This window comes from Lissotriton helveticus, chromosome 2_2 (assembly GCF_964261635.1).
Source record: "Lissotriton helveticus chromosome 2_2, aLisHel1.1, whole genome shotgun sequence".
Lineage (NCBI taxonomy): Eukaryota > Metazoa > Chordata > Amphibia > Caudata > Salamandridae > Lissotriton > Lissotriton helveticus.
In genome coordinates, this window is record NC_136060.1 from 349,640,674 (window position 1) to 349,653,901 (window position 13,228).

General features: G+C 44.1%; 1 protein-coding gene across 3 annotated transcripts in view; it reads right to left on the reverse strand.

The window, feature by feature from the left end:
* Positions 1-406: 406 nt before the first annotated feature.
* Positions 407-13,228, reverse strand: part of AFAP1 (actin filament associated protein 1) — a 407,485-nt gene continuing 394,663 nt past the window's right edge. For all 3 annotated transcript variants that reach the window (XM_078678522.1, XM_078678521.1, XM_078678520.1), the window contains one exon: positions 407-4,429. In XM_078678522.1, coding sequence (XP_078534648.1) covers positions 4,403-4,429 — 27 coding nt within the window. In that variant the 3' untranslated portion in view covers positions 407-4,402. The remainder of the gene's footprint in view (positions 4,430-13,228) is intronic.

The window sequence follows — 13,228 nt, forward strand, 5'->3', positions numbered from 1 at the left end:
TCACCAAAGTCCATAAGTCAATATAGAGAGACTAAGTCTGTTTACTGTAGTGTTGAAGTTTTGAGGTCTTAAATTACTTTGCAGGATCATGATCAGGACAGAACATTTATTGACACATCATCGCTGACAGGAGACCCCGATGAATATTTCAACAGTAGTGGCTTCATATCTTTTTTTGGAGGAATTAGAAGCCGTATTCAATAAAAGATAAACTGATGAAATAGCTCATAAAAAGGAATTCAAAGGTTACAAAAGGACGCCAAAATTATCCCACCAGGCAGGACACCATTGTCCTAGCACTAGGAAAGGCAGACACAGACAAATCAAAAATCAAGGTGTGGGCCAGAAAATCCAGTCAAATTAAACCGCATCCTCATCCAGAAAAAAGACAAATCATTTAACATCCTACTTTCAAATATATTTATTGATAATACACATGTATGTTCACACCCATTAGGTGTCAGTCCATTTTAGCATTGAGAATACACAGGACAAAGAAATCAACTAAAGCTACTCATAAAAAGTAGGCAAGTCTTTTTGAACTAAAACATATGTACAGTTTCTTTTACAACAATGTGCTTAAAGAGTTAAATACAATATGAATTGCAATCAAACAGGTGTATATTTACAGTCAATTATAACAGGCTCTGCGTAAACATAAAACAAAAGCTTTTCCTTGAGTAAATCGTTGGATTATTTTAAATATATATTTTTTTAAAATACAATAAGGAAATAATTACATTCTTAACACAATACTATCTTACAACATATCTTGGTGAATAAAGTTCAACGTGTCAAATAATAAAATTGCAACAAAATCTTAATGCAGAGTTCCTTTTTACAACTTTTAAAAAATATGTCTGGGCTCAAAATGATGTTTGGCTATTGTGAGCAGATAACTTTCAGAGTGCCACATATAAATCTACGGACATAGAACTAGGATGTTACAGCTGCATGTGGTTTCAGGCAAAGCTACCAGTACATAAGGTCATAGCACCAAAACCTGTATATCAAACATTTGATTAGTCTGAAAACAATCCCTTTGAATTATATCTTCTGTATTCAGTAATAGTTTAGAACGGAAATACAATTGTATATATTAACACCCAAAACTGGCATGTGCTGCATGAACACACGTCTCCTCCTAATTTTTGGGTAACATATTTAAATGTTAGAAACAGGACATTTTGATGGACTACATTTCTAATCACAAATTAAATAGTACTTTAATTGTTCACATGTGAACATAAAGGATTGTTTTACAAATGTTTTTAAAGTCATTCAAGAGCTGGCCTCTGGAGAGGACTGCTTCCAATTTCCCCATAGGGGAATGATTCTCTTCATATACCACATTTCAATACTTCATGTACCACATTCCAATGCTGCAGTACAAGATCACTGTAGACGAGCTTCAATGATCATCACTAGGTCAAAGCAGATTAACAAAACCTGAACATTTGATGAGCCAAGCTGTGTCAAGGTCCTATTTTCCTGTCAAGTCTTAGGATGTTTCCTCTCCTGATGGAGTGATGCCTTCTCCAGGTTTGCAAATGAACAGCCTTGCAAAGGAGGTAGGACTGAGGGCTTTGCTAAGGAGCAGTTGCTTTGTGGGTGGAGGTAGATGAACTATCTGCTAGATAGCATTTAATGAATGAGTTTTACTGAAGTAGAGTACAGAATGAAAGCTTCTCCGGAAGTGGCAAAAAAGACCACCAATTTCAAAAAGGGATCTCCTGATTACGGATTTTCCAGTCCATTACCAATCTCTTTTGTTTCTAGCCTTACAATGTACACTTTTGTAACACTTCTGAATCCTCTGTAACAAAAACTGATACAAATATATAAAACATGTATTAATCAAAATGTATGCAAGTTTTACAATGTTAATTAAATCTAGCATTGTAATTCAAAGTTAATTTTTCACTGTTTGGCTTTCTGACTTTGAACAGGTATGTAAAACGTCACTAAGAGCTTACCAACGACTGGGAAATAGAATCATTAATTTATAGGTCGATGATTAGCAAATTGAAGACTGACTCAATTCTTTTTTTGAGTGCTCTACGCTAGGACTGTTTACGTTTTTTTCCAGGAGCATTGCTTCTATCGGTGAATAGACACCATGTGATTGTTCTAATTACAGCACTATTTGAAGCCAGGCAGTCATGCACAAAATGTGCTGGTGTTCTCATGGGTGACAACCATTCAGAGCACTGCATTCATTGCTGTTCTCTGAAGCTGGCCACCATGCTTGCCTGCCTTTACAACAATGCAAAATGGCTTATATAAGTTAGTGTGGCAACAGAATCAACCATAATGACGAATGTAAAAAACATGTATGTATGTAAAATGTTTGCATTTGTAAAGCGCTCTGTAACCCTACGGACATCCTGGCGCTGAGACACAGTAAACTAAAGATAAAAACGCAGCTGAAGAAACTGACCGGCCGGCTGGTTAAACTCTGGGAAAAAGCCAGGTCTTGCCTTTCTTTCGGAACAGTGGCAAATCCTGTATTTGCCTCAATTCCAGGGGGAGGCTGTTCCATAAGCGAGCTGCTGCTACTCCAAAAGCTCGTCCTCCCATTGTAGATCTCTTACTCCTTGGAATGATTGCCAGATTAGCTGCTGAAGAACGCAAACTACGTGCAGGTACATACCATCCAAAGCTAGCCTGAAGCGGTTTGGGTCCAAGTCCGTGAAGCGCTCTAAAGGCAATGCACAAGGACGTGAACAATATCCTTTGTCTCACCGGGAGCCAATGCAGCTCAGCCAAGGCCTGAGATGTAGAAGACCCGCGCGTTCTCATAAGAACAAGTTTTGCTGCTGCCGCCTGGATACTCTGGAGCCACGAGATCAAATAACACGGGGACTCCAGTAGCAAAGCATTACAATAATCCAGGCGGTTGAGACCAACACTCCTAACCACTAAGCCTCTGCCCTGAGGCGGCAATAGTGGTAGTACCTTACGGAGTCCTCTGATGAGCATGTAACAATGTCTAACTACTTTATTTACATGTGATTCCAGGTTAAGCTTCTCATTAAAGTTAACCCCCAGATTGCGTACCATGCTCACAGGAACCGGAGGTGTGTCTGTAGGAATGGGCCAAAAGTCAGAGGGCAAAACTGATGGCACTCTGCCCACCCGTGGACAAACAGTGCAAAATCTCCGCCTTGTCACTATTGAATTGCATGTATTGTTTTTCTCAGCCTTTGTTGCATGTCATTATGTGCAACGAGATTAGAGCTGAACCTAATAACAGTGACTTATCGCATTAGTAAACACAGTTGGTGGGTATTTCATTATACCCACTATAAAGTTATGAGTTCATACATAACTTTGAATGTTCATCACTGGGATAATGGGCAACTAGCTTTGACAAAGCCCCCTAGAAACTGGTTTAATGCTGTATGTTTATGCAGGATTGGGATAACCGGGGTTCAGAAAAGTCTGAGGTTTTAGTTTTCGAAATAGCCATTGAGCAGTGTGCATTTGCCTAATAGACCTGCCAAGCAACGCCAGCCAAGAGGAAATGTGATAGAGTAACCTTGAAATAAGCGAAGCACAAAATGCTGAAACATTCAAAATGGTTTAAATATTATCATCATCACAAGATGGAGAACTGTGGAAATCAGCATTATGTTAGTTAGCTCTTTATAAGCAGTCTGGTTAGACACCATAGTATTGGGTCCAGAATACTGCTCAAATGTGGGTCAAACTTGGGAAAGCAAGGTCAAAGACCCCCGGTTCTGTTATTACTTACCTGTTTGCTATTGCTTATACTCCATAGTACATACATGTGATGGTACTACTTAATGATATGCGGTAATAGTCCACATGATTGCCCGTTTCAGTACTAGGTTTTACTGTTTGGTTATAGATGATTTTCTTCCAACTCAAATTCTTTATTTTAAATAAGATTTAATTATTGTGTACAGCACTCTGATTTTATCTAGGAGATGGCATGCGCTTTAAAACATCTTAAATAAATAAATAAAATAAAGTGACGTTTTAGATAAGTTTCACATTTTAGAGTCTTTAGTAAGTTTAACCTACATATTAATATTTCAATAACGAGGACTTTAGGTCAAGGGATTATTAATTGTTATATTTCAAAATATAACTTATTATATAAGTTTAAAGAGTTGAATACTGTAAACCGTAACCGCTCTTTCAAACTTACATACAATTTTACAAAATGGAGCATTACAAATACAGTTCAAAAGGGCGAAAGGTGGGAGGGACCTGATGGGGTCACATAAGTTCTATGTGGACGACAAGTAACTGTGGCCCAGGGTTGCTTTTCAACTGATGTGATACCCAATTAAGGGTAATTCCTCCACAGACGTTGTCTTGGTCCATAATTCTTAAGGCTGTTAGAAAGTTCATCAAGTAGATGGCATTTTGTTTATGTTCCATTTTTCAATTCCCATTCCTGAAAAAAAAGGATTATAATTATTTACATGGTCTGCAATTTGCAATTGTGGTGGTTTTCTTTAGTCTTTAGAGACAGATTATGGAAAATAAGACTGTTTTCATCTTGTCAAACTCAACATAACCAGAAGGCACAGGTGAAGATATAGTAAAGCCAGAAACAAACCAACCAATATCATTCAATTACATTTTGACAGGTCCTAGTATAAAAGGTGTTTAAGAATTCACTTTTAACAGTATAAAACATATACAGATGTTCAAAACCTGATCAGAGGATAGAGTCGCAAAATGCTTTTATTAAAGGTTAGCTATGAACAAAAGCACACATGTAATGTAGTAACATACGGAAAGATATAAACAGAAGACTACACATGGTGAGTTGTTTGTATATAATAGTTTAAGATTACAAATTATGGAACGATGCATAAGCATTAAAGTAGTAGCTCATCCTTCTGGAAATTATTCAGTTGTCCAAATCATTGTAATAAGTGCTTGGTTTCTTAAACATCAATAAAAAATATGGTTGGGCAGTAGTTTGCAGATGGCACATGGTTGGTTGGCGAGTACACCTTGTTGTGCACCAGTTAGGGTGCTTAATATTTAGAAAGTAGAATATGTGCTGAATTAAATATGGCGTGTTTCTCCAGTGACTGCTCTCCAAAAGCTATTTTAACTAGAGGGGGTTGTTGCTGAATCCTGGATAATGTCAAAGTACTTATTATAAACTTTAATCTGTAACTGAACATGAAACGCGTTTAAAATGCATTCAAGCACTATTTTTAATATTGATTTAAAAAAAATCAAACATAATGGTAAATTTGGACTTTTGATAAATATTTAGAAAAATATATTTTTTAAAGTTACCTTTTTACCTGCCTTATTAGCATTAGCATACAGACAGCTGGTCTGCCCAGTGCTTGGTTTAATGAGGTGTGAAACTGTTCTCAGAGTAAAATGGGCTGCGTGTGGGGATGTCTTTTTCTTCTCCTTGCAGGAAGAGTAGTTAAGGTGGACCCTGGAAATTCATTAGTTCATGAAAGAGTCTGCCCTTTCACAGGTAAATATAACATGTGACCTGAATAAGACAACGTTTTGTTATTCTAGTCAGGCTGGGGCCAAACCAGGTTGCAAGGGAACCTAAGCCAGAACAGGTTTTGAGTGACCACAGAGGAGGGGGACCTCTCATTTCCCAGGCCACACCTTTGGGTGGGGACACAGGCTCTGTAAAGTTACTTAACTTCGGTAACGCCTTATCTCATAAAGACACTATCTAGCTGCAGATGCCTCACCTTAGAATTATCCCCCAGGCGTCAGACTGGATCCGGAAAGTATTTAGTGAGCAGTACACCTGCATGAAGTCATTGGCATCGTCCAAGCTGGAAGCGACGGCCGCTCTGCCTATAGGCACCACATAGGGGCTCTGACATCACTTTAAGTGACTTTCCACACCAGAAGCACGGAGCCATGAGGGCAGCAGTATTTGACAAACGTGTGCCGGAAAGTCCAGGTTACCGTCTGGCAGATGTCAAGTACTGGAACCCTTAGGGGTTGCTTTTTAGCCAATGCATAGCATATTTTGATACAGAGCATGATCCATGGTGAGATGGTCCTTTTTTATATGGCTCGTCCTTTCTTCACTTAGACATACTAATGGAAGAGTTGGTCATCCACCTGGAACTCTCGTGTGCAATCAACACACAGCGCCCTATCTGGGTCAAGACAGTGAAGTCACTTCTCTTCTTTTGAGGGTTGAGGCAGCGTGTAAAAAGTATGCAGATTAATGGATTGGCCTACGCTAAATGGAGTGACCACTTTCGGAAGAAAGGAAGCTCTCATACAAAGCACTAGTTTGTCTGGGAAGAATTCCAGATAAGGAGGCTTGGATGACAAGGCATGAAGCTCACTGACCCTCCAGTCAGACGTTATTGCCACCACAAAGTCCGTCTTGATGGAAGGAGTCAGATTGGAAAATTGTGCAAATGCTCAAAGGGAGCGCACATAAGGAAAGCGAAGACGAGATTGAGGTTCTGCTGGGGCCTAATAAAGGGAGGTGGTGGAAACAAATGTTATAAACCTTTTCAGAAACCTATAACAATGGGGGGGTTTGAAGAGGGATGGCTTATCAGGCAACCACAGACAAGCCTATATGGCAGCGAGATAGCCCTTCATATTACCCGGAGAAAAGCCCCGCTGGGCAAGGGAAAGGATGAACAGGAGAACCTGAGAAAATGGGAGGGGTCGGGGCAGACAGGGGATCGATTTGTCTTTCAGTACCCATGCCACCATTTTTTCTCAACAGCAAGCGTAAACCGTCTTGGTGGTAGGACGCCGGGCTGCCAAGATGAAGTTACAGACTTCGGGAGAAAGGATAATAATCTGTCAAATGTCCCGCTCAATCACTATGCAAGAAGATAGAGCATTGGCAGGTTCAGGTGGAGAACCCTCCCCTGCTGGTGCCAGAAAACATTCTCTATTAGGGGCAGCCTGATCGTAGGACCGATGGTCATACTCAACAGCTTGGGATAAAGGACTCTCCGTGCCCAATACAGAACAGCAAGTATGATTTGGGCCCAGTAATTCATGATCTTCTTGAGAACTCTGGGCAGGAGTAGTGTCAGAAAGGCATACAGGAAGCATGAGCTCCACTCAAGACTAAAAGCATCTCCGAGCTAGAGCCACCTTGGAAACTCCAGAGTGCAGAACTGCTGACATTGTGCGCTCTTGTCAGTGGCGAACAGATCTAACCAAGGCTCTCCTCACTCTTGAAAGACCTTGCACCAGCTCCGGATGGAGAGACCATTCATGATGCGCTGGCATCTTCGGCTGAGTTAGTCTGCTTTGGCAGTCAGAGAACCCGCCAGATGCTGAATCACCAGGGATATGCCCTGCTGTTCCAGCCATGTCCAGAGATGCAGGGCCTCTTAACGAAGGGTCCACGCCCAGACACCGCCTTGTTTTTGTAGTCCCACATGGTGGTGTTGTCTGTGAACACTTGCACCAGCCTTCCCTGGAGGAAGGGTAGAAAGTCTTTCAATGGTTCTCGGAGATCCAACAGCTTAATGTGGAGTCCATATTCTGCCGGGGATAAGATTTCTCGGATCACCACCTCTCCCAGAATGCCACCCCATCCCAGGATTGATGCAACTGTCACTACAGTCAGATCTGGTTGAAGAAGATAGGGGGGTCTGCTGCTGACCCAATTGTGGTTCGTCAACCACCACTGAAGTTCTTTCGCAGTTCCCTCTGAGATCTGGATCATGTCGGAGAGATTCCACTGATGCTGCGCCAACAGGGACTTCAAGTTGCACTGCAGAGCCCTCGTATGCCAACGGGCATGTGTCACCAGCATGATGAAGGAGGCCTAGCAGCCTCCGAGTCTGTCCCACAGAAAACCAGGATAGAGGCTGAAACACCAGTATCGGAAGCCTAAATATCTTAGACTCGGCATTCGGTAGGATATGCCTGAAAAAGCACTATGTACAGAACAGCTCTGATGAAAGGGAGCGTCTGATTGGCAGTCACGTGTGACTTCGACATGTTGATAGTGAACCCAGCTAATGCAGGAGGTCTACCGTAGTCTGGAGGTGGGAGACGACAGCCAGGGGGTGTACCTGCCTTTAACAGCCAGTCGCTGATATATGAGAAGACTGGCACCTCCGATCTCAGCAGAGGAGATGCCATCACCTTGGTGAACACCTGAGGGGCGCTGGTGAGGCAAAAGGGAAGCACATAGAACTGAAACTGCTTGGTTTGGAGGTTGTGGCTACTGGGTGGTGGTGGCCTGACCCGACCACTCTCCACCCCCCCCCCCCCCCCCACGGGCCAGGTGGGTACCGTGTCCGCGGCAACGCATAGGTTGGAAAGCTTGCATAATGCGGTAGCTAAGCGGGTAAGGACAGAGCTGTAAGCCCCTTCCATTGCAATGAAAGGAGCGATAAACGGATTAAAGGTGACTCTGGCCGTACCCCTGCTGTCGTTAAAGCGCTCCAGCGCCAAATCCACCCGATCTCCTAAGGGACAGGAGGCATCAAAGGGCATGCCTATGAGTGATGTCCGGAGAACCACAGTCAGTAGTCCTCAACCAAGCATGGCGTCGCAGGGCCACAGTCGACAAAACCGCTCTACCTAGTGAGTAGGTTGTGTCTAGTCCAAATCTAGTGGTGAACTTAGCTGCATCCCTCCCACCAGCAATAGCCTGTTAAAGAGCACGGCCCAGGCCTCCACCTTCACCAGTGGCAGTACCTGCACAACTGTATCCCACAGGACATGGGAATAGGGGCCCAAAAAGCATGCGGTGTTCACCGACCACAATAACAGGCTGGTGGAAGAAAACATTTTCTTCTCTAAATTGTTCAGCCTCTTGAAATTCCTGATCCATTGGGGTGATTGGGAATCTGCTAGGATTTACATGTGTAGTGGAGGCTTGTACCACCAAGCACTATGGGGTAGGGTGTTCCGTAAGGAATTTGGAGTCACCTGGAGCAGGGCGGTGGGGGACGGCAGTTATCCTGTTCGCAGAAGCCCCTGCGTTGTCCTTTGACCAGTTCCCAAGCAGAACATCTGCATGTGCTTTGTTGAATGGGAGAAGCAGTTTGGAAGGGGATACTCCCAGTTGTAGCACTTCCTTCAAGACAATGGCCTTGACTGATACCGAGGGCAATCTAAGGTCCAGTATGCCAGTCTCTGGAGAAGTGCCCATTTCCCTGGCTTAAACCCAAATCCTCACACCGGTCCAAGAATTCATAAGGTTGGTATCCTTTAGGTTCCAGCGACTCCTCCAATTCTTCCCAGAGTTATCCTAGTCCATAGGAATTGGGCTCTGCCTCTGGCCTGGAAGGTATGGCTCCAGACTGTGCGAGAAATGGCACTCAACGCCTCTTCCGCCCCATGTTGGAGTTGGGGATGCTAGTGGGAGCATCTGCCTCAGAACCAGCGGCGTGGAAGGTCGACATGGCACGACCAGCGCGGATTCTGACCCATCTGTGGATCTCGAACAGGCGCCAGTGTGGATTGAGTGGGGGCTACTCCCGAAACTGCAGGCCCGTAGGCACACCAGTGAAAACAAGCTGCTCAAATATGAAAGAATTCGAAGTTGAGCGGGGGGGGGGTAGCGCCGGCTCCCGGAAATACAGGGAGGCACAGAGCCCCGCCTTAAGTGACTATCCCTAGTCCCGTCAGCTGCTGTGAAGTTGAAGCACACTTTGATGACTTCTTGTTGTGGGACCGAGACTTACCCGAATGGCTCAACGACTTGGAATGCGACAATGACCTTGGACTCCGTGAACGTTCCCATAACCTTCACCTCTGCCAGGACTTCAAGTGTCGAACGTCAAACCGCCGTAAACTTGAGGGATCGCTCCTCAAGGACAGGCCTTCAAGTCATGATCTCGTTTAAGGCACCAGAGGCAAACAAGGTGCGGGTCAGTCACCGACATGTTGGTGACAAGCGTCATAGGTCTTGAAGTCAGCATTCTTAGATGACATTTCTGCCACACCACGAAGACCTCAAAAAATACTTTGAGAAAACATCAAATAAAGGTTAGTCAAATGTGACTGAGGGGTAGCTCTTCCTGGATCTGAGTTGTCTGCCACGGAACGAAAAGAACTGACATCAGTGCACCTGGGTGGCGTTTATATAGGTACAAGAGTGTCACTTTACGGACCAGACAGCGTCAACGATGCCACACGGATCTGAACAATGCCACCTACAAGCACGCAGGGGCACTGCTCACAAATACATTTCCGGATCCAGTCTGCCGCCTGGGGATAATTCGAAGGTAAGGAATCTGCGGCTAGAAGTCTATCAGATAAGGAGGGTTGCTCTATCTTGAATTTTAGGAGTAAAATGGACTGTGGCATTGGTGGCAACAGGGCAAAACAGGTACTGCTGCAAAAGTGGGCAGGTTTGCCTCATTAGTTAGGTAGGAGTCAGGAATCAACACTAGCTCGAGCCACCCATAAATGTAACATCGCAAAGCACCCTCCTCAGAATATTTTCTGGATCTGCAGAAGATCAGAAGAGTGCTGGACTTGCTGTCTGCGATGTGAGAGGAACCCTAAAGTCACTGGAGATGCTCCATCCAAGGGTCATTTGGCTGACCTCTTGTATGGCTATAGGGATTCAAACTGCAAGATGACTTCTTCCTGAAGAGAAAAGCTGACCAGTACAACTGGACCTGAACTGGAACTTTCTGGAACCCAGTGCTAAGTGAGTCCTGCCCCCTAAGTGCTGTCCTTAAGGTCATGGAAGCCTTAAACATGACCCAGAGGAGCTACTGCAGAAACCCTGAAAAGTGGAGACATTTTGGACTTCCAAACCCTCCGGAGTTTTTAGGGGGCCTTTTGGCAAATGTGTACAATTTTGAAGCACCTTCGGTGGACACAGCCTCAGGCTCGCCTCACTGGAGGATTTTGAACTCCATAAAAAGAACAAAATTAGAAAGTCAAATCTTTGACCAGGTTGAATCTGGATGTTGTATCTGCCCTGCACTCTATTGCTGTATATAGGAAAGTGGGCTTCTGTTGCAGTAACCCCCACACTTTTTGCCTGACACTTGATGCTCTTTGACTTGATGGTCCCTGCCAATCAGGTTCCCTGGGCCTGTGTTCTTTCCAAAACCTGTACCTTTGTGCCCACAAGTGGCCCATCTCTGGTCACAGGTAAGCCCCTTGTAAAAGGTACCATGGGAGCCAAGGGCACTGTGACCAGGGAAGGCCTCTAAGGACTGCAGCACTTATTGTGCCACCCTTAGAGGCCGTGCACCTTCACACCCACACAATGCCATTGCAGGCTGCGTGTTTTGGTGCAGAGAAAAGTGAAGCTGACATGGCACGCATACCTGTGTGCCATGATTGATACCCTCTGCCTGGGGCCTGAGCACTGTACACCTACAGTGCCCAAGTCCATTCTTAGACATTGTAAGTGCAGTAAAACCATAAAGAGTATATGGTCTGGTAGTTCAGCATTACAAACTGCACAGCTCCATAATGGGTTTACAGAAACCTAGGAAGTTTGGTAGCAAACTTCTCAGCCAGTGTGGGATCTAATGTCAAATATACTCAGAGGGCATCTTAGAGATTCCCCCTGAAAACAACCAGCCCTGGTGTGGTTCCAGGATAACTGCCCACCATTTGCTACCACCAGACAGGTTTCTGGACCCCTGGGTAGATGGCCTCCACTCTCTGGGTCCAGAAACAAAGCCCATCCAGGGCACAGGTATCATGCATGCACCCCAAGGATGTGCTGGGTCCACGAAGGGGAAGCTTCAAATGCCTGCTGCCTTTGGAAGATGTCCCTGCCTTTTGCTGCCCCCAGCAACTGGCTCCCACTGGTCTGACCTCCACTTTGGGTGGGAGAATCAGTGGAAAAAACAAATTAGGTGGAAAAGATAGAACCGAAACCTTGTCAGTAGAAATCGATCATATGAATTTACGAACCTCCGTAAGTACAGCCCCACCGTCAGGGTGGTTCTTAACATGATGAAACGACGTACACTGGGCTTCAAAAAACCCATTTCTTCCCTGGCCACTGACTACTACTTGAAAAAAGTCACCTAAATAAAATTCAAGTCCTTCTTGTTGGTCAGCTCAGGGTTAGTAAAAAGGTTTCCTCTCCCCAAGCTCGTAAGACTCTCCTTAATATATTTGAGCCATGGTACTCGGGAGACCTGATTGAGAGCCGGACAATCCTTAAAGACCATTTTATTTAATGATAACCTCTTTCCAGCCCAGATTTTTAACCAAAGAAACACAGGGCGGTAAGCTATCAGATAAGTGATGCGAGTCAAACTGAGCTCCTCATGTACAGTGAAAGAGGGGGTACCCTGAGGAACAGATAAGAACCGCCTCAAGATCTAATCCTCTACAATTTGAATATCTTCAGGGATGGTGTACCCCCAGATTTCACTGCCATATAAAGCTTTTGCGAAACTCTTGGCTTATAAAGCTGTAATAAGGACCCCACCGGTCTTTTTCCGAATCTAGCGGCGATTATTGAAAATAGCTGCAGTCTCCTGGGTAAGGTCATTTCTCTTAAGTTTTTTGGGGCACCATTTATTTTGGCATCTAACAGAAACCCCAAGTATGAAAAAACACTACCGGGTTAGACCCTACCTTCTAGTTGAAACCATATTTGAGTACATGTTTACATGGACCGTTTAATGCAAATAATTTTGGCATAAATAAAAAAAGAATAAGTATTGTGGAACTAAAATATCACCCCTGCCTACTTGTATACCAGAAGAGAGTCAATTCGGTGTCCCAAACACATCATGATGCCCAGTAACCAGTCTCTCTCTCTGCCTCCTCCCAAAATAGGGTAAGATATTTACACCCAAGTATTCCTATGGAGCAGGTGGAGCATACGTGCTCAGATCTCTCTGTTTGAAGCACTACGCCTACCACAAAGCTTTCACTGGAAGCAATTCACAAATATTTGTTTGTTAATTTACGCCCCATTAGCAGCTGAAGCCAAAGATTGTTACAAGGTTATCCCGCAGAGTGCAGCTGCAGCCTCTGTAAGCAAACTGAACGTTTACCTCCAGCTAAAGCAACAGAAGATGTGGCAATCTTGCACACATTAAACATTCTAGCAGGTCACACAAAATAACAGACTTATTTTGAAGCCAGAATTTAATGCTTATTCCACGTATGCGAAGTGAACACACAACAAACATTAATTGTGTACTCGCATAGGCTATATGAACATGCATCAAGACCTGTGATGCATATTTAACATTGTCATCACTTATGAAAGAGATCTGCATGCAGCACTGGTAGGGCATTCTGATGTATAAGAGGA